This window comes from Echiichthys vipera (assembly GCF_963691815.1).
Source record: "Echiichthys vipera genome assembly, chromosome: X".
Taxonomy (NCBI): Eukaryota; Metazoa; Chordata; class Actinopteri; order Perciformes; family Trachinidae; genus Echiichthys; species Echiichthys vipera.
The window spans coordinates 20,456,115-20,477,609 of record NC_139825.1 but is presented as its reverse complement, the minus strand read 5'-3'; the positions used below and the strand labels follow the sequence as shown (position 1 = coordinate 20,477,609).

Below are 21,495 nucleotides of genomic sequence, written 5' to 3'. Positions count from 1 at the left end.
GTTGGCCTCCTTTGTCACCAATCCTGTCACCTCCAGGATATCAAGGCGTAGTCGCGGTGGGGAGGGGTTGCAGTTCGGTGGGCTGAGGATCTCGTCTCTGCTTTTTGCAGATGATGTGGTCCTGATGGCATCGTCGGTCAGTGGCCTTCAGCACTCACTGGATCGGTTCGCAGCCGTGTGAAACAGCAGGAATGAGGATCAGCACCTCTAAATCTGAGGCAATGGCTCTCAGCAAGAAACCGGTGGATTGCTTACTCCAGGTAGGGAATGAGTCCTTACCCCAAGTGAAGGAGTTCAAGTACCTCGGGATCATGTTCACGAGTGAGGGGACGATGGAGCGTGAGTTTGGCCGGAGAATCGGAGCAGCGGGGGCGGTGTTGCAGTCGCTCTACCGCACCGTTGTGACGAAAAGAGAGCTGAGCCGGAACTAGTGGCCAGAGTGTGTTATTTCACCATAAACATAGGCTAGGTGTATGCTTTACCAATGTTTCAAATATGTTGATATTTAGAAAAAACCCCTGAATAAAACACTTAAAGTCAAATGCAACTGAATTTACAACCGACGACACAGTCGATTCATTTATATCTATTTATTAAGGTTGATTCATGAACACCCATTTTAGATTACAATTAGTGCAGATACAATACAATCATGTGTAAGCCAGTGAATATAAAATTAGAAAAAAACATTAAGTATCTGTATCATTCTCCACTTCTAGATCAATCTCTAGAAAAGAAAAAACAACATAATATACATATTTACTTTTTACTAAATCACAATGTTAGATGTTCTCAAAGCATAACTTTGGACTCCCCACGTCCAATTATTTTAGTATTTTTGTACACTAGTGTATTTCTACTGTTGTACAGAAGACGTAAGTATGGGACGTATCCAGAACGTAACCACCACCAACCAAAGAAAAAAGAAATTCAAGACATGACAGAATGCAGATACAGCCAAATGCTGTGGAGATGTTCACAACAGCAGCTTTGGCATGCATTTGTAGTATAATTAGCCCATGCAAAATATGATTAAACCCAGCATTTTTTCATTTTCACATTCTGTTAAAAGTGAGTGTTAAAGTATGACTTTAGTGTGTTTATTGTTAATTCTCAGAGCCATTTCTGTGAAAGGCTTGTCTTGAAGTGGTGGTCTTAGTCACTGCTGCTGCTACTGCTGCTACTGCTGCTGCTGCTGGAGGACTGTGGAGAAAAAGAGAAAGATGACACGTATAATTCATATTTTAATGAATTCTAAATTATAGCTTTAAACACAAACAGCAAATGTTTAACTACATTTAAGATACATTTTACAAATGCAAAATAAAGAAAAGAGCATTTTGAAAAACATCACCATGGGCCGCAGGAACTTGATGTTATTTTTCACTTTTTAATAACATCTTATAAACCAAATGATTCATTGGATCAAGTATTCCACAGATTGATCACCAATAAAAAGTGTAGAGAACAAATAACTTTCCATAAGTGCCATTTATAATCAAGTGGTTTGTCTGTGCTCATACAAGCCATCACCATGATTCATAACTCAACCTAGTAACTGGCTATTGCTTGTTTTGAAGTGCCATGGCAATATAATTAACCCATAGAAACAGATGAGAGTAGAAAAGACATTGAACTGTTTGCTGTGATAATTTTACTCATTTAAAAGAAAAAGACGTTAGAATGAGTTAGCCTGCTACAATGGTAACAGTTCTTTGCAATAGCCACAGTACACATAAAAATGGTTGCTATTCTCACCATCCTTCTATTTTGATTGAATGGGAATGTTATGTCTATGAATAAACCTAAATCATAAAGGTGTGTTCAAACCTGGGGCGTCAGACGCGACAGGGTTACATACAAAGTCAATGGTACAGACGTGACTTCAAGACGCGCGCCAAGATGGATGCGATGTCGCTTCAAACGCGTCCATCGGGCCAGTTAAAAATATTTAACTTTTCAGGCGTGTTGAGCGATAATGTGGTGCATCAGCGAATCAGTGTTGAGATTGCAGTAAGCGTCATCAAGTTCTCCGTGATAACATCCAGGGGATCACCAAAGATTGCATCAGGAAAACCGGACTGTTCCTATAGATATAATAAAATAATGGATATAACTATGACCTGTGTATGACAGCAATGTGCCTTAAGGCATCTAGTCTCCCAGTAATCCAGAGGAAGAAGAAGAAGAAAGCCGTCATTACAGCGTGAAGTGTATCCCGGTCTGATCTACCGGAGACCCGCTGTTTGAAGAGACAGTTCAGCACCCTGTACGACTTTGGAGGTTAAATCACTGACAGTCTGATCTCACTAAAACCCAACGGCTCTTTTAAGAGCCACACACTTCATCTGAGAGCTCATTCCTGTTCTTTTAGAAGCATTCAGACCTGGTTAGCACTAGCATAACTACTCATTTAGCACAACATGGCTGAGCTTAAGGTGCCTACTCGCTAACTGCCTGTCGCTCTAAATGTGTCGCTTGATCATATAATGATAAATATGATATATATATCATGTGACACATTACTCGCGTTTCAAACGTTTTGACGCATCTATCGCGGCCCGGTGTGAACGTACCAATATTCCTCTTCAAGTAAACCATGTTGATTTCCATCAGTCTTGCATCTCCAGCTGTGCTGCACTTTGCACTCATTGAGTCATGACTTCATTGACACTGTTTGGGGATGGTGTGCGCTTGTTAGCAGCAGGGAATAACTGACATAAAGTTGAAGGCCTGGGTCTGAGGGTTGTAGGTTCAAGCTTCATCTTTTTATCTAGTCATTAATGCTTCACCAACAAAAGGCGTATCTTTAAACCTGATCTCACCTTGCCGTGTTTGTGCCCCTTATGCATTTTCTTCATCTTCTTCCCCTTCTTCATCTTTTTGTGGGCTTTGTGTCCGACCAAGCCCATTCCCACTCCAGCCATTCCCATTCCCATTCCAGCCATGGGATTTAACCCTCCATGATGATGATGCCCTTTGTCGTGACCTTTGTGGTGACTTTTGTGGCCTTTATGGCCTTTTTGGTGACCTCCTTTTGGAGAGTGTGGGTATGGACCTGGGTGAACACCTCCAGGAGGAACCACTGGATATCCACTTGGGGCCATAGGATAAGGTCCTGGAGCTCCATAAGGCATCGACCCTGGATGTGCATTTGGTACCATGGATGGGTTCATGCCAGCTGCTGGGTATTGCCCAGCCGGGTACGTTGGATGTGGAGGTTGTGGGAAGAGTCCTCCTGATACAGGATATGCAGGGTTGTAGCCAGGGGGGAAGGCAGGGTTTGGTGGGCCCACTGGAGGGGGAGGACCTGATATACATAAAAGCGCACATAAACACAATATTCTTTAGAACATCTTTACTATTATCAGATCTAATAATGACATGCTGGTTATCAATGATATCCCACCTTGATTTGGCCACATGGTTATGTTTTTGACCAGACAAGTCAATACTTCAAAATCCTGAGAAAACAGCAAGAAGGTAAATGCAATGAATATTCAATAGGTACAACTGAATTACATGTAAATATATATATTATATTATTATTATTACAAGTGTAATTGTAACTACACTGTATCTTTAGTATGTTGTGTAGTGGATGTTGATTCAATATAAATCCAACAAGACAAAACATTTAAAGAATTTAAAAAATAAATTAAAAGTTAGGCTAAATAATCACATTTCCTTGGAAAAACTTGTAGTATATCAGCTGTATGAATACTTATTTTTTATATAATTTGGTGATCAACATGCTATCTACTGCTACAGTATGTATGAAAACATATAATATACATTATATATAATATAAAAATGTTCAACCAAATTAAATCAGTTTCAAAAGGTTTCCAATACCATTTATCAATAGGCCGTACGTGCTCTGTACTTTATCTTACAGTATCAAAGGACAAGAAGATGTCCTCTAATTACTTGTTTTGTCCAACACAACCAACTTACAATAATATGAAATGTACAAAAGCAGCACATGCTCATATTTAGGGACTGTGATAATCTGATAAAAAAAATTAATAAATTATCAAAATCGTTAATTATTTATATTCTGATCTATCATCTGATTGGGAAGACTAATTGTTGCAACTTTCCTATTGTGCCATGATATTTAGATTTAAATTGAGATTTTATTGGTTGAAATACAAATTATTGTGAAAGATAAGACACTCAGCTGCCGGTTTATTAGGTGGCCTACAGTACACCTAAAACACATTTAGTCTAATAATGCATGAACCTTCGCTGCACAGAAGTTTAGTCTACGTAGTTTTAAAACTGTTTTAGGCTGTAACTTCTTACAAAACACCTGCATATCAAACGGCTCCTCACGATTTAGTCATTTTAGTCAGACACATTACATAAAGTCACATGACGTGTTTAACATAAACTGTGGTATTGCCTCAACAACTACTATTCATTTCGCAACACTTTACCTATTTAATCCCAGGTGAAAAAAATCACAAATAATAGGTCAAAATCATGTGATTGTTTTAGTTTCTGGCTGTTTTGTTCCGTAATATCAGCTGTTTGTCGGTGTCAAGGGCTTACCTTAGGAACTTGCCTCTGGTCGGTTAAAGCTGTCAGGTATTCTCGGCTCCCTGTGGGTTTTCCGCATTTATTAGTTTCAGCAACAAAAATGCATCAGGAAGTCAGGAAACCACGCCCGTTGTTAAAAACTGCGCACGTTGTTCACGACGTCATGGCAAAAGTCCCGCGAGCTTTGCATGAAAAGTTGATCTACAATATTATTATACAGTCTCTGGGTACAAAAGATAATAATAATGGCTCCCAACTATTGTGAGTGATATTGACAGTAAGGATAGATAAGTAAGGATCCCGGTGGAGTCTTGTAATAATAGAACCCTTTCCTCATTGATCAACATTTGAAACAGCTTCAACACAGGCTTTCTGCAGCTTTAATAAACATCATTTTAACACAAATTATTAATGTATTAACAAAAATAACTCTTATAGTGACTCACCTAAATATAATCTTGATTTTGTTTGTCACTACTTCAAAAGTAATGCCTTTTTATGTGTGTGTGTGAGTTGTATAAGTTGGAAACGATTGAAAAAAACTAAACCAAGCAATGTGCAACATTAAAAAAACAAAAAACAAATCACAATAGATTTTACAGAAGATATTTTAGGAAAAGCACATATGCAATTCAAAAAATTAGGGTTGTGTTCATTTACATGTTAGCTTTCATATACTATGCAATATGACTGGTAGGAAAAGCACATGCTGCATTTAACATCAGCAATGGTTCTGTTCAACTGAAGCGTCCCAGTAAGTCATGGCAGTGTGGCAGTGGGCCTGTATGCACACCAGGACCTTAAATCCGCTAAAAGGAATTCTGCCATCATTATTTTTATTGTGATTTTCTCTTTTCTTTTTTCTACATGTCAAAAATGTTTTCTTTTTTTTTTAATTTTTTTTTTTTAAAAGGCCTGTTGAGCATGGTTGCTCAGTGGCGTGACAGTCTAACCCTAAATGTAGGGTCTCATTAATGGCATTAGCTCCACCTGTAATTTTTCTGCTATGAAAAGTCAAAATATCTGTTGTGAAAAAGGCTTTAATTGTACTTTAATTGTAACTAGCCATTCTAAGTGTCTTGGTCGTTTTATTAATTATTTAAACACAAAGACAAAGTATATCAAATAATAATATAATAATAATAATAATAATAATAATAATAATAATAATAATAATAATAATAAACTGTATTTGTACAGCCCCTTTCATGCATGAAAAACAGCCCAAAGTGCTTTACAACAAGGACATGACATGCACCAAGTGCTTTAAATTAAAAAGAAACAGAATGACAATAAAAACAGGAATATATGTGCTAAATTATGAAGATAAGATAAAACCCACACATAAAAAAAGTAAAACAAGCTAACAATAGAATACGTAACATAGATAATAGAATTAAAATTCTGTTAAAATTGGGTAAAAATTACCAGGATTAATTAAAAGCTTAAGTGAAGAGATAAGTTTTTAGCTTGCTTTTAAAAATATTTATCGAGCTGGCCTCACTAATGTGAAACGGTAGTTTGTTTCACAGCTTTGAGGCAGAATTTACAAACACTACATAAATCATTGGGCAAACAATACAAACTAACCTATTGCTGAGTGTGAAGAAATACAATTTCTTTTTAATCACTCTCAAAAACAATAATTCCAATATGCTATCAACTTCAACTTCAATCAATTTAATCTACCTGGATTACAATTCCTTAATTCAGTTGTGAGTAATAATAGAAATAAAGAGAGCAATGGAAACATGTCCAAATCGAAAATAAAAAGACTAAACATTTCAACTTTATTTGTCCCTGAAAAGCAAAATAGTTTAGCAGAATACAGTGCAACATAACGTAAGATGAGACCAGCATGAAGAAGAAGTCATACTTTAACAAAGCTGTACAGTTCAAATTCATGATAATATACTGAAAAGATAAACAGTTGGGACACAAAGAGAACTCAATTCAATTCAATTCAATTCAGTTTATTTAAGAAGGGGACAGTGCAAATTAATAAAACACACCATGCATGGGTTAAAAACACATGATCATATATGGGTCAAAAATGCCAGAATTAGCCAAAAGGCATCGATATAAATAAAAAGAAATACAAACAAACAAGATAAAGAACAACAACATAAGCAGGACAGAAGTCAACAGAACAGGTAGTAAGGTAAAATAACAGAGCGCAGAATACAAAACACCAGTGAAAAAAAACAAAAAAACCTAAATACATAGTATGTTGAGTCCGCTAGCCCATAGACCACATTCACAACAAATTATTTTAGTGCTGACATGTATGTGTATCGATCGTCCATTGTGCTTAGTAAAAGATGTGCATGTGTTTAGTTCTCTGATGTGTTGTGGGATTGAATTCCATTCTCTTCCACTTTTGACGGACCAGGCTGACTGACTAAAAGTGCTTCTCACAACGGAATAACACAATCTAACCTAGACGATCACCTTGTGACACAATCAGCACCTGCTCTTCTGTTGATGTAAGCAGCAAGTGGTGGTGGAGCTAGATTGTGAGTGACCTTAAAAACCAAGCATACATATAAAAGTCTTCCCAACTTAAAAGCTGGTACTTTTTAAAAATCGAACAGTGATGGAAGTGTTTTGGTACAGTGGCAAGTGCTTGATATGTAGATTACATCAGGTCAAACCGAGAAGGAAAACAAAAAATCATGGAGAGGAACAAGACTGAAGAGAGACTAATCTGTCTACAACACACTGAGCAGTCAGTCGAGCATCCGGGTCACAGTCCCAACAGTCTGTGAGGAGCTCCTGCAGCACAGATCCCTAAAGTTTTGGAAATAGAATACATTGACGAACTTAATTCACTATCATTAATATTTTATGAGCTATACATATATATATGTATCTTCATTGCTACATAGCAAATAAAAAACTGCATGTTCAAGTGAGCATGTAAAAGAATACCTGTGGTAGCAGGTCCCAGTGTTTAGGTATGGAAGGCCTCTTGTCCATGTGAAGCACATACTGGATGAGGCTCTCCAGTGTTACATCAGCCCCCAGCTCAGATTCATAAGCCAACAGATGCTGTGGAGCGACAGCGCCTGTAGATGGAGACATTTACACGATTTTTAACATCCATTTAGTACCACCACACACTGTAGGTAAAGTGGTAAACAGCAGATTACCCTCATAGGAAAGTAAAAGCAAAAACTGGGAAAATCTGACTGTATTGATTGATGTGATGTTTACTGAATAATTATTTTAATGTTTGGCCTTCTCTTTAGTACAGTGAGTAAAAAATTCAGTACAGTACAGAGTTTATGTTCATTACTGGGGTGATTCTGCTTGGACATCCATCTCAATTACTGATGGCTTTTCATGATTAGCGGAAGTTTACCTTTAAATAGATCAGAGCAGCGCATCCAGATCTCCCACAGCAGCAGTCCCAAAGCATAGATGTCCCCCAGCATGAGACACCGGCTGCTGCTCAGGTTTACAGCGCCTTCCAGGATCTCAGGGGACATGTAGCGCAGCGTGCCCAACTGAGAATAACTCTGCGGATGGATAGTATTGTAATTTTAATTTATTCTAGGGGAAATTACGTACAAATACAATGTTGCACAAAAGATGACCGAACATTCACTTTATTTTGATTTAACTTTACTGTGAATTAAGGATAATAAGTCATGGCTCCTCCATGAGTCTCACCTCCAGGTTTGTTGTTTGGCCCTGCCAGCACTGATGTCCTGAACAAGAACGCAGGATGGTTGCGCAGCCAAAATCACACAGGACACAGTTACCATCTGCTCTCACAAGCACGTTGGAGCTACTGAGGTCTCTGTGGGCCACAGGAGGTTTATGCGCCTCTGCAAGAAAAGACATGCATAATATTAATACGATTCTAACTTGTTTGGATGCTTCATGTTAATAATGATGGATCCCTGTAGTATGGGAGCTGTTTGTATGCAGCTTTTTCAATACTTTTTATAAAAAATCAGAAATCACCAGAAAAATACTTCCCTTGATGCATTATTATTAATTATTATTAATAATCATTAGTCATGTTTGATATTTTAGCTACATTATGTTTTCTACACTGGTATGCTACAACACTGACATGCACACACACATTTGTTCACAGAAATATTCTGGCCAATACCATATCTGTGAAGGTCAGAGTGGAGATAAGAAAGTCCCTCTGATAAAGACTGGCACAACTTCAGTGACAACATCCAGTTGGTGGTGTTTCTACGCAGATAGGAGTGGAGGGAACCCTGAAATTAAAGAGATGGATGTGAGAGACTAAAGAAGGCAAGCTAGATTTTAAGAAAAAAATCATGCATCCACCTCATCTCACCTTTTAGGTCGATATGACGAACTGACGAAGCAAACAGTTGCTTAAATATCTGTGTCTTTAGCTGCTAAATGCTCCAGTATGTTCACTAGCTAGTCTCTAAGTTTGTCTGTCTGCTGTTTGGTGCTGCAGCTGGAAGAACAAAAAGCTGAAACTCTCCGTAAAGCAGAGGGGAGCTGCAGATTCAGCTGATAAGTCTCTGTAGGTTCATCACCGTGAGCAACTACTTTCACAGTGTCATTTGATTGCCATTATAACAATATAGATTACAACAGCTTTAAGCATTCGACTGTGGTTAAATTTCACAATTCAGTTGTTCAATGTGAAATCCTTATGCTCGTTATTTGCTTTCATACCATGACTCTTTCTCCCTTTTCCTGTAATAACGTTTGATCTATCAGAAAATGTGTAAACGCACAGTAACTTTCTAAATTTAAACGACTGGTTGCCACTCACGCATTCAGCAAATTGCAGGACAATGAGCCAACTGCCTCCATCCGGATTCCTCCCAGTGCCCAGGAAGTGGACAATCCCAGCATGCTTCATCAGTGGTAGCTCAAAGATCTCCTTCTCGGCAGTAAATGTATGTTTCCAGGCTGCAGGGAAAACCTTCACAGCCACTGTGGACCCCTGGTATTTCCCCTGCCAAACTGTTGCAAAATGGCCTTGGCCCACAATCTGAAAAATGTTTGAAGATATAGGTTAAATAACCGTACATGGTAAGATACATCCCCTTACTGGATTACTTATCAATATGCATGGACAGTAGACAATATTGCACAATGCTGACCATATAGTCTAACCTTACCTGCTGTAGTTCAATGTAAGCAATGTCGATCTCAGAGGATTTTGTTGATTGGCAGGAACACAGTGGTGAGACACTGTAATCATCAAGGGAGGGTGGATCCTCCTCTGAAATTATAAAAGTAGACAGGTATTGTAATCAACACACGCTCATGCACAAAGTAAACAAAAGTTTGTAGTAGTCATATGTTAAGTTTACCTTTGTTCAGCTTGGTTTTCCTTTTTTTTAGCTGTATGTCTTTTTCTGTGTATGCACATTTAGGGCAACAAAAAGCAAGAGTCATCTTCAGTGTCAGTGTTTTAACTTACTTGGCAATTCAATTTCATTAAAGTTAATCTGACAATAATCACAATAAATTTTAAACTAGCCAGACTGAATAGTCACACAAATCTGAATGAAGAGTAACAAACAAGGCACAGAGGTAAAAGGGAGTGTTACAGAAAATATAAACACCAAGGTCAGTCTAGCAGAGAGAATGAAACAGTTACAAGGTCAAACAAAGACATCATGAGAACTGAATCTTGGGACCAGGCTATTTCCTTTTTCCTGTACCCAGCATGCTGTTTGGTGCTTCAAGAGTTAATAGAGGTCCCCTCTTTATACACTACACAATGTGTACATAACATAAAACAAATTAAATATGTCCCTTATGTCACCTTTTTTGGTGAAGATGAACCACCAGAAACACTTTTTGACTGTCTTCGCCACTGCTTATTGTATTTTCTGCGTATGCCATTGAAAGTGTTAAGTCAGGTAATTGCAACTCATTTTGACCATGATGAGCAGTAACGAGGGAACAACAATATGTCCTCCGAATATAAGTGTGTGTGTATGTGTGTGTGTGTGTGTGTGTGTGCGCGTGCGTGCGTGCTACAACAGTTAACTCACTGTAAAGGTATTTGATGTATTCTAGATTAACTACGACATTCAGCTGCTGTGTTTAGTAAGGGAAATCAACACATGCTTTGCAACAACAACAACAACAACAACAACAACAACATTATTCTTTATGAATAAGTCTTTTACATATTGCCATAGATCACTGTGACAAGAACATGTGTTGGGACATACAGTATGGCTGCAATAATGCATTTTCCAATTAGGACAGTCAGATTCAATTTAATTCCCATTGTTCTCCACTAAAGTAGACAGTCAATTATTTGATTTTATGATCTTGATGTTTAAAACAAAAAGGGTCTTACTTTTCTTTTGAAATCGGATTCTCCATTTGGCTGCAGCAAACAGCAGCAGGAAGCACACGACAAGCAAACCTCCAGTCAGAATTATTACAACAGATGTCTCGAGTTTATCTAAGAAGTAAAATGTCAAAATTCAAATGTAAGGGGAGTAGAAGGTGGTTTATCTGCAAGAGATGTGGGTGGAGGTGCAGATGGGGTGTGTGAAAAAACAATGATAACATTTCCTGTGATGAAAACAAAAATACCTCACTCTGGTACAATGTCAAGATATTGTTTTATCACTACGTTAGTTGCAAGTGATATTCAATGATTAGGTAGCAATCCTATTGTCATCATACCTACAGAGTAAGAGTAGGTGGGTCGAGGCTCTTCTGACTCTGGGGTCCATGTGACGTTGCTATTACAGAGGTCAGTGTTGCACACACACTTAACAAGGCGACCACTGAAGCGTGTTTGTGGCTTGCAGGTTGCATCTGGGCAAGACTTTTCAACAATATCACAAGCTGCAACATAAAAATCAGGAACCCAATAGAGACAAATTTTTAAAAAAATACACAAGAACCACACTAAGCCTGCAGACTCTGCTGCATTTATTACATATTATATAATATACATCACAGCAGTTAACCCATTTCATGTCATGATGATGGTTGGGTTTGGGAACTAAATTAGAAATTAGAAATGCAAAAATGTATATGACTCTTATTGTGGTACTAGAACAGAATCTAGATGCAGTCTAGTTCACAGGTACTGGTCGAGATATTTTAAGTTCAACCGGGGTTTCTTACCGAGGACGTCAACCTTTGGCTGGCCATCGATCATCAGAAAATAGCCCACGCAGCATTGGGTGTTGTCACAGAGCTGCACCGACCCGCTCACATTGCCAACAGTTCTGTATCTCTTGTTCCGTGGAGTCACTTGGAACACACATTGTCTCTTCTGAGGAAAAAACTGGCCGGAGATGCATGTAATGATGCATTCTGGGAGAAGGAAGAAAGAAAAACAGCTGCTGTAGATGTTGTTACATTGGTCAACAATTGCCTTTTCTCTCTGGTTGTCAACAGTAGGAATTGTGATCTGGGCTTTATGTTGAATCTTGTACCCTATCATGCAAGAAAACTAAGAATCTTAAGCTTATTGTTTACTGTTGCACTCCCTGTTTGTCTTTCTTGCTAACTATAATGTTTTATGTTTAAAGTACTTTAACATGAAGACATACAGTATATAAGACTAGAGACTAAAGATCTTCTTTGGTGATGGTTTCATTGTGGAGTCAATATCCTTTAGAACATCATTACATTTATTGTACATATTTACACAATTAAATTAATTTGCACTAAACTGAAACAATTAGACTCTCAAATGCACTTCTTATCAAGAGCAATAATATTCGTTGGGACACGTCTGCACATAAAGTTTGCGGCTGTTACACTTCCTGACTCTGGGATTTATTTAAAAAAGAATTTAAAAACTTTATCAACATTGTAGCTACAGGGCACATGCTGGCAGTACATCCATTTATATTCTTACGCATTTGGGTTATGCATTTATGCAGTATTCATTCTAGGTAAAAACAAAAAAGGAAGTAGGCTAAAAAGTCAGGGGACATATTCATAACGGCAATTTCCCTGTATGATTAAAATCTGGCTTGTACAGTGGGTTGAAACTGTATTGAATCTAGGAAGTTACTTAAAACTTAAAATACAATTTTCATTATCTAATAGAGTTTTTATAAGGTCAAGATTTGTTGTCTAAGGTTAGGAGTTACAGCAGGTACACTGTACTGAGCTGCCACTTTACATTTTACAATGCTTCAGCAACTATTTAATATGAGCTATCAAATTGCAAATCAGTCATTAATCACTCAAAATAAACACAGAAAAACCATACCCCCGCAGCTTAAGAGTTTGAGTTGTTTGAAAGCCAGTTCACTCACCCACAGCCAAAATCAGCCACCACTGTTGCAGGATCATGTTCACCCTGAGTCAGCGCCCGGCAAGCAGGGAGGGAGTATTTATCAGTCCTGGGAATGCGAGGAGTTTCCCCACATTTCCCACCATCATTCCCACTGCCACACACATGCGTGAACAGGCTGGACATTTATCAACATAATCACCTCCTACTGATAAGGAATATGATCTGTATACAAGTGGGGTTTTGTCTGCAGCTGATTCAGTTTTTTAGGGGCCACAGACAAAATCATGGTTTTACAAAATTTCCCCGGATCCACAAAGAGAGTCACTTTAACTCAGTGAGAATGTCTAGTGGTTGTTCTTTTGTTTATTTGTGCCTCATTTTATTGTCGCCCCTCAAAAACATATGGAAGCCCGGTTATACAAGTAAACAAACAGAATAGCTTGAATATTAGAAGGAAAATAATAACAATACTCAGTCCAATACTATGCCATTATAATCAGGATTTACTAAATAAAAATACTGAGTTATGACTTTTTCCTATCAAAATTATTACCTTTTAAGTTAAAATTGTGAGATAGCAAGTCAAAAAACACCCATTAATGTTACTTGGTCGAATTTATGATCAAGATTTTAATAATGCAGCAACAATACTGTGGTTTCTGATCAACTACATGCAAAATGACATTCCCATCAGCCATAATCTCCTTTTTTTAGTTGTCATTTTTGAATTTCCATATGGTGATTTAGAATGTCATCGTTTTGATTTATCGCGAGTATCTTATTTTACTGACACAAACACTTAACTTATCTATTTTGACTGTCTTGGATAGCCTACAGTATTTATTGCGATCACAGACAATAACACAATTTAAAAAGCAAGAGTTAGCCGATGATAACTCGGGCATTTGAACTCTGCCAGGGACCAGCTAACCACCCACCTCTAAATAGAATAGAATATAAATACTTTATTGATCCCTAGCTGGGAAATTGCAATAATCTGCAAACATATCATGAATGCATAAAATAATAAATTAATAATAAAAGCAGCGCAAAGAAGGCATCAAAATGTAATTGAAGGTAATGATTCTTCTGTAAAACTCTACTTCAAATAAGAGTGAAAAGTATTCTACATTAAAACCAATCAAAGTAGAATTAGCTCAAGTGACTTGTGACAGAGTAAATGTAACTCATTACTACCTCCATCTTGTAATTTTTCTGAAATTAAGGCCTTCATATTGACAGATTCTACACCAGATTATAAAAGGTAAGAATACGTCTTAGATTTGAAAAAGCCACAGCACTAGTTTTTGTTTTATGATATAAATATTATCCTGTAGGGTTTTGCCATACTCCAATACAGCTGGCAGCCTATTCATTTTATATTTATCATATATTTATTAATATTTCCTTATATGCCGTTGCACATTGTCCATCTTTGTATGTCCGGAGACTGTCACTGGCTGATTTTTATTCATATATAATATTTTCTTAAACCTCTGCTTACATATTTGCATTTACACATGTAGAAACCTCAGCCTATGGCCTGCATTCTCAGGACATCATACGGATGCAGGTGCAGAGAGTCAGAACTGAACTGGGCAAAAGGCTTTTACATTTTCTGCCCCATTTACCTGGAACGATGGGCTGAAGGACTTGAAATTGACAAATCTTATAGCTCCGGGGGAATGCAAGACAATTATAAAAGACAGAGAAATAAGCTCAGTTGGATCTTGTGATTGCACTGTATAATCATGTAATCCCACTCATTATTACTTGTAGTGTTTGAGTTATTTGTGTGTTTTGTGTAACCATTCTGCTTTTGTGCTGCCATCTTGGCCAGGTCACTCATGGAAAAGAAGTTGATGAAGAAAACTTGTACTGTTGATGATCCTTTCAGAAGATGCATCAAGAAATAGCTTGAGGGCCTCAGTTGATCTTACTCAAATGTATAGTTAAATTACAGCAAATCTGATCGGAGAAGTTTTGGTACATCAGTACATGATCGCAGACACTAGCAAGCTTAAAGTGTCTCAAAAGTGTATCACATATTATCGCACAACCCTCCCAAGGACCAACGTCCTGTTATCAGTCATGGTGCCGACATAATAAAACAAACCCTTGTACACACATTTGAGAGGAGAGAGACATCTCTCCACTCACCCATGTAAACCCACATATTTAAGATATCATAGCATAATCTACATTTCTCCGACATAGGTTTTAAATCTCAGTGAGTTTTTACCTGTTCAAATAAAGGATATTGATTGATTGATATTCTGATATTAACCATTCTGTTATCGTTGGGGTCAATTTGATCAACGTCTCTAAATACATGGTTGACATAATTTTGCTTCATATTCATGGAATTTCCTATTTCATGGGGACAACTGGGAAAACATTGGTATGGTTATATTTTTTCATTGTCCTGTGCGCATAATTGTCACATTGGTGTTCCATTTAGTCGATTTGATCATTTTAATGGTTTAATCATTATTATTAATGATATTATTATTATTAATTAATCATATTGTTAATTATTATTATTGACTATTTTACAATTAAAATATTTAAAAATGTTTGAATTTTTTTTTTTTTTCTGAGGTCAAATTGACCCTTGTACGTAAAACAATTCTGTGAATATTTTGAGACTCAGATAGAAATATGTTTTGAAACAAATGATAAAGATGGTATCTCCCCAGTTCTTCTATGGGAGTCTTTCAAGGATGCATTATTTTATATCAGTTCTCACAAAAGAAACGCAACAACCAAAAACAGACAGATCTAGAGGAGCAAATATGAAAATAAGATGCAGAAATTGCTGCCCAGCCCCAGAAACACAATAAAATCTAAGCCCTCAAAATATCCCCACTTCTTCTCAGGATGTACAAGAAGTCCTTGGAGAATGGCAAATCACCATCAACAACAATGTTGCTTCTATAATGCTGGGCTCATATAGACCAGTGTCACTATTAAATTCTTGGCTAAAACTCTGGCTTCATGACTCAGTCCTCTTGTAACCAAACTGATACATCCGAATCAGACCGGGTTTATCGCAGGCAGGCACTTATTTCATAATGTTAGACGCCTACTAATATTTTGTATTCCCCCAGGCATCCAAAGGAAGATCTTTTTTCATTACGAGTTTGGATGCCGAAAAGGCTTTTGATTGTGGACAAAAAGTGAGCTAATGCCAGTGCGATGCAGTGACCCAGGTGCACTAGAACAAACCCCATTCAGATTGGCATGGGAGAAATTCACATACTTGGGGTTAGATATTACAAAGAATGATAATACATTATTTGAGGCTAATTATGTGACTATATTAAATAAGTTTAAAAGCAAACTGGAGTTCTGGAAAACCCTCCCTATTTTCTTGATGGGTAGAGTGAACACAGTCAAAATGGTCTGTCTCCCTCAGTTACTGTACCTCTTTCAAAACATACCCATGTGGGGCATCTGAGCAAAAGTAAAACAAATGGTGGGCTGGCCCCCCTGGATTTTGTCAGGTATTATTGGGCAGCAAATATCCGATGCATCTTCCACTGGCTAGATGAGACAGTTGTGCTCGCCAGCTGGCTGGACATGGAGCGAGAGGATTGCTATCCCTATTCAATCGGTGCTATTGTGATGTCTCCCATCCACCTTAAAAACACATACTCATACTAAAACTACTACTACTTCAACAACTACAAGAGAAATATGGTCTGTCAAACAGTCAATTTTTTTTAGATATCTCCAAGTCAGACATTTTGTAAGGACACATCTGGACCATCTCAGAGATTGCACAATGGAGAGGAATGCAGTTTCAGTTTTTACGTCTCATTCCAGCAACTAGACCAGGTGAAAACGGAATACATAAAGGAAGGCTGGGAAAAATAATTGGGTATGGGGATAGCAGAGGATATATGGAAGGAACGCCTGAGATATATCAACACTTGCTCCCTGAATGCTAGACACGGCCTGATCCAGTTTAAAATTCTGCATAAGCTGCCTTACTCAAGCGTAAAATTACATTGAATATTCCTAGAAATATCACCCATCTGTGGAAAATGTAAAAAAATTACACACTAGGCCCCAAACTAGAATATTTCTGGACAGATATTTTTCTTAAAGGTCTTCAAGACTACACAGGGACATCAGGGAGCACTGGGAACCTGCAGAATATGCAGAGCTGCCTTCTACCCTATGGTCTCCTCTGGGAAAAAAAAACCTGTCCTCCTCCACTGGAAAAAAACAGAAACACCTAATTTCAAAGCATGGTTAATGGCACTGACTGATGCATTACACCTTGAAGGGATCCGTTACTCTCTTAGTGGTAGGTTGGAAGACTTAAAAATTATGTGGCAACCAATTATTTCCTTCTTGAAACAGGATGTAGGACAACCTGAGGAGTACTGGGAGGGCGGGACAGAGTGGGTCAGGGAGGGAGTTATTAATTTTATTGGAATAAATACATTTTTTTATTTATTTTTGTATATTTTCCTTATTTCTCTCCCACCTACTGTTTTTCATTGATTTACTTATTTGTAGGACACCTTTGTTGCTTATATTACAAAATAATGAAGCATTGCATTCACCAAAGATGGATGTATTTCTGATATTCTATCTGCTTCACAATAAAAATATTTAAACTGTCAATGAAAATTACTTTCATTCCAAATATTATAAATAACACAAAATAGTACTTACAACTAATATACTTACTTTAAAACACAAACAAATATCCCTTGATCCAATTCTAGCTCAATCGGTAATATATATATATATTTTTTAAATAAATACACATAGAATACCTGACATAAAAACTTAAGTAACAACTTTCTGGATGTTTAAATTGCTGGGGTCAAATTGACCCCAGGGATACATAGTAACATGAGGTTACAGGAGGGTTAAGAAAAAGTTTGAATTGATCAATTTTACAACAAAAAAAACAACAACTAAAATGTAAGAAATGTATCAATAGCCAACTGAGAATACATCAATCAATCATTTGTCTCATCAGAATTCAAATTTTGAAGATGAAGCAAAGAGGAAAAAAAAGAGAGGAGTGAAGGGGACAGGAAAGACCAGCCAGGCAAAGAAAAAGAGACATGTTGAATTTGAATATGAAGAGACAGCAGTGTCTCGGTCATCTCCTTCTAAAGAGCCTCAATCTGATTCAGAAAAAGACTTCTTTCGTGGAAAAAAGAGCACCGACCATCAAGGCCAACAAAGCAATGGTAAACCAGAAACACGCACCATATACAGTAATATTTGAAGCTGTCGTTCACAAATGAGTCCACACACACTGTCTGTTTTTTACGTTATATTTATAGTCTTTAACATAAAGTAGAAATAGACAATAATAGTCAGAGCTGTTGGGAAAAAATGCTGAAAAATGCCAAATTGTCTCGACATGTTTGTCATTTGTCTCCAATCCTTTTTATCCTCTTTGTTTTCTAATAGTTTGTTCAGCTGATGGCAGACCTGCCAAAGATGCCAGGAAGTGCAGGGAATCTAAAAAAAAACAGGCGGGCAAAAAGAAATCAAAAGAGAGAAGTACTGTGAGTACAAGATGATAAAGGAATCTCTTGCACACCAAGGAAATTTTGTAGTTGTTAATATTTAATATAAGGGATGGTGGACAGAAATGTGCAGCTGGAGGAGAGCCCAGGAAGAACCCAGAGTGGGCGTCTCACAGACAGACCCGCTCTGTGGGCAGATGTGAGGATCCTTCAGTCCCTAAGGAGGAAGAACTGCTGAAGGTCATTTATCAAGGACCAGCTGAAAATTTTAGAAAAGCATTTTTCATAGCACTGCAAACTGTAAGATTGTGGGTTTGTGTGAAACTACTATCTAGATCCCCAAAGCAATTTCAGTCAAAAACAACTGGACTGGTTGTTTGTCTAGGAAGACGTTTCACCTCTCATCCAAGAGGCTTCGTCAGTTCATGTACGCAACTGACCAGGCTGGGACTGGTCCAACTAACTGGTGTGGAGATCCAGGTATTTAACCTCTCACAAGGCCGATGATGTCACTGGAACTCTTTGTGCCAACGACCGCCGTTAGAGTGACAGTCGTTGGTGGGAAATTGGTTTAGACTTCGTTAGTGCTCTATAGAGTCTTAACGACAGTCGTTGGTGTCACATGGGGCCATTTGTGAACAGTTGTTCTTTGAGGTTAGATTGTTGAATCTCCTGGGAAGGGATGAAAGGGCAGCATTGTAAATTGGAGATAAGCGGTGTCTCAGACCTCCTCTGTTTAGAGATGGTTTCTCTACTTTTGCATAGATGGCTTCTTTTACTCCTCTTTCAAACCATCTGTCCTCTCCGTCGAGGATGTGGACATTGTTGTCATCAAAGGAGTGGGCTTTCTCCATGAGATGTAAGTGGACAGCGGAGTCCAGGCCTGAGGAGTTAGCTCTCCTGTGTTGGGCCATGCGTTTATGCAGTGGTTGTTTTGTTTCTCCAATGTAGAGATCTTTGCATTCCTCGTTGCATTGGACAGCATAAACCAGGTTGCTTTTATGGGTGTGTGGTGTTCTGTCCTTCGGATGTACTAGTCTCTGTCTGAGTGTGTTACTGGGTTTGAAATACACAGGGATGCAGTGTTTGTTGAAGATCCTCCTGAGTTTCTCTGATACCCCAGCCACATACGGGATGACTATGTTGTTTCTCTTGTTTTCTTTTTCTTTCTCAACCACTTTGGTTTTCTTTCTGGAAGCAGAAGGGTTCCAGTGACATCATCGGTCGGTTAAATACCTGGATCTCCACACCAGTTAGTTGGACCAGTCCCAGCCTGGTCATGCGTACATGAACTGATGAAGCCTCTTGGATGAAACGTCTTCCTAGACAAATAACCAAGTCCAGTTGCTTTGCGATGACCTGGACAAAGGAGAACATTCACAGGCCTACTACCTGGATGTAGTGCTGAGCAAAAGTATACAAACATTTACAAAAACCGATTAAGATAAGAAATGACAGTAAAACTAGGGCTGGGACTTTAACACGTTAATTAGGATTAATTAATTACAGAAAAAATAACGCAAATAACTCAATTTATTTTTGCACTCAGTGTGGAACGTTTGTTGCACAAGTTCCCGCTCGGCCTGTAATACTGACGCACAGGACGCAACACGAGAGAATGGACAAGAGCACGGCTGTGTAAAAATTGTGCAAGAAATAATTTACCTCCCACTGGTGCTCTTCAGCCTCCGCTCCAGCCAAGTGCTGGACATGTTGCAGTTAACAAAAAAAAACAATGAACATGCTGCAGCTAACGTTAGCACAGACAACACTGAACATGCTGCAGCTAAAGTTAGCACAGACAACGCTGAACATGCTGCAGCTAACGTTAGCACAGACAACACTGAACATGCTGCAGCTAAAGTTAGCACAGACAACGCTGAACATATTGCAGCTAACGTTAGCACAGACAACGCTGAACATGCTGCAGCTAACGTTAGCACAGACAACACTGAACACGCTGCAGCTAACGTTAGCACAGACAACACTGAACACGCTGCAGCTAACGTTAGCACAGACAACGCTCCTAGGAGGAGTCATTAATTGATGGATCAATTTTATTTCTGTGTTTTTAAAAACATGGGAGAAAATTTTTTGTAATGTTAGGTTTTTAATTTTCTTGAACATACTGAACTCAGCACTGTTTTATTATTTTAATAATAAAAACATATGTGTTTATGATGTAAAAGTTTACAAAAAGTTAGTGCTCACTGATAAAAAACACATTTTGTTGTTTTAACTCATAGTTGTGTGTATTCATTAATTAAGTTATATACAAAAATCCATTTAAATTGAAAAATGTTGCTTCTTGTGTCAAATATTGATATGCGATTAATCGTGATTAATTAATTACAAAGCCTCTAATTAATTAGATTACTTTTTTAATCACAGCACCGTAGAACCCCACGGCCTAATCAATGCAAACCTCATTGCCTCTGTCCTGTGGAGGACATCCATGAGGACAAGATTCAGCTGGTTGCAGACAACATGACTGATCAAGTCTACGACAGAGTCACATTGACATATATGGAATGGGTTAACCTGATACCAGACGAATCTTCCAGACTCGAGTTTCATTTGTCCTGGCAGATATGTCTGGCCCCTCTCACATTCAGACAGATTTTCGAGTAGCATCCAGCTGCAGCCCCGGAGCACAAGCACCTGTCTTGACGGAAGTGACGTATAATACCAGAAAGTCCGCGGGAATTTGAGGATACTCACTGTCACTGCTTGGAAAATGATGGAGATAATGGAGACGTTTAAAAACAATGTAAGCTTTGCTTTGTTGATAATGTTGCTTAGTACGAGCAACATTTTGTGATGTCTTTAAAATGCTCTGACTAATTAAGAGGAGTCATTTTAAAGGTTGTGTTGGTTTTTGTCAGAATACATCACAACTATGATTTCTATCTAAATATTTTTTTCTGCCCAGAATTCATGAGATTACGACTGTAGCAATTAAATGTCCCCATAATTTCTACAGTCGCCACATTTCAGTTCAGTGTTTATGCTTCAGTACGTACTGGTTAGGGTAAGGACAGACAACGCTGAACGTACTGGATTTGAGTGTTAAAATACAATTTTATAAATGCGTGTGTGTGAGTGTTGGATGCAGCATGGTTCGCATGATTCTCTATTCAGTGTAAACATCTGGTTGCGGTCCTTGTTCTAAACAAGCACAGATGCAGTGTTCAGGTTGGATGC

General features: G+C 38.1%; 2 protein-coding genes across 2 annotated transcripts; both read right to left on the bottom strand.

The window, feature by feature from the left end:
- Positions 1-575: 575 nt before the first annotated feature.
- prr13 (proline rich 13) lies at positions 576-4,657 on the bottom strand. The gene is made up of 4 exons (XM_083939862.1): positions 4,558-4,657; positions 3,410-3,464; positions 2,826-3,310; positions 576-1,203 (listed from the first exon to the last, which is right to left on the bottom strand). The coding sequence occupies exons 2-4, from the start codon at positions 3,423-3,425 to the stop codon at positions 1,156-1,158; spliced, it is 549 nt and encodes a 182-aa protein (XP_083795988.1). The 5' UTR covers positions 3,426-3,464; positions 4,558-4,657; the 3' UTR covers positions 576-1,155.
- Positions 4,658-7,218: 2,561 nt separating this feature from the next.
- Positions 7,219-12,843, bottom strand: LOC310965792 (anti-Muellerian hormone type-2 receptor-like; the record flags this gene model as incomplete). The annotated part of the gene is made up of 10 exons (XM_083939545.1): positions 7,219-7,335; positions 7,477-7,613; positions 7,910-8,066; positions 8,221-8,378; positions 8,672-8,786; positions 9,323-9,544; positions 9,675-9,778; positions 11,209-11,373; positions 11,659-11,850; positions 12,807-12,843. The coding sequence occupies 10 exons, from the start codon at positions 12,841-12,843 to the stop codon at positions 7,219-7,221; spliced, it is 1,404 nt and encodes a 467-aa protein (XP_083795671.1).
- Positions 12,844-21,495: the final 8,652 nt, after the last annotated feature.

Coding starts and splice junctions, on each gene's coding strand:
- prr13 (XM_083939862.1), bottom strand. Junction 1,204..2,825: donor AGGGGCACAAACACGGCAAG/GTGAGATCAGGT, acceptor TTTTCTCCACAG/TCCTCCAGCAGCAGCAGCAG.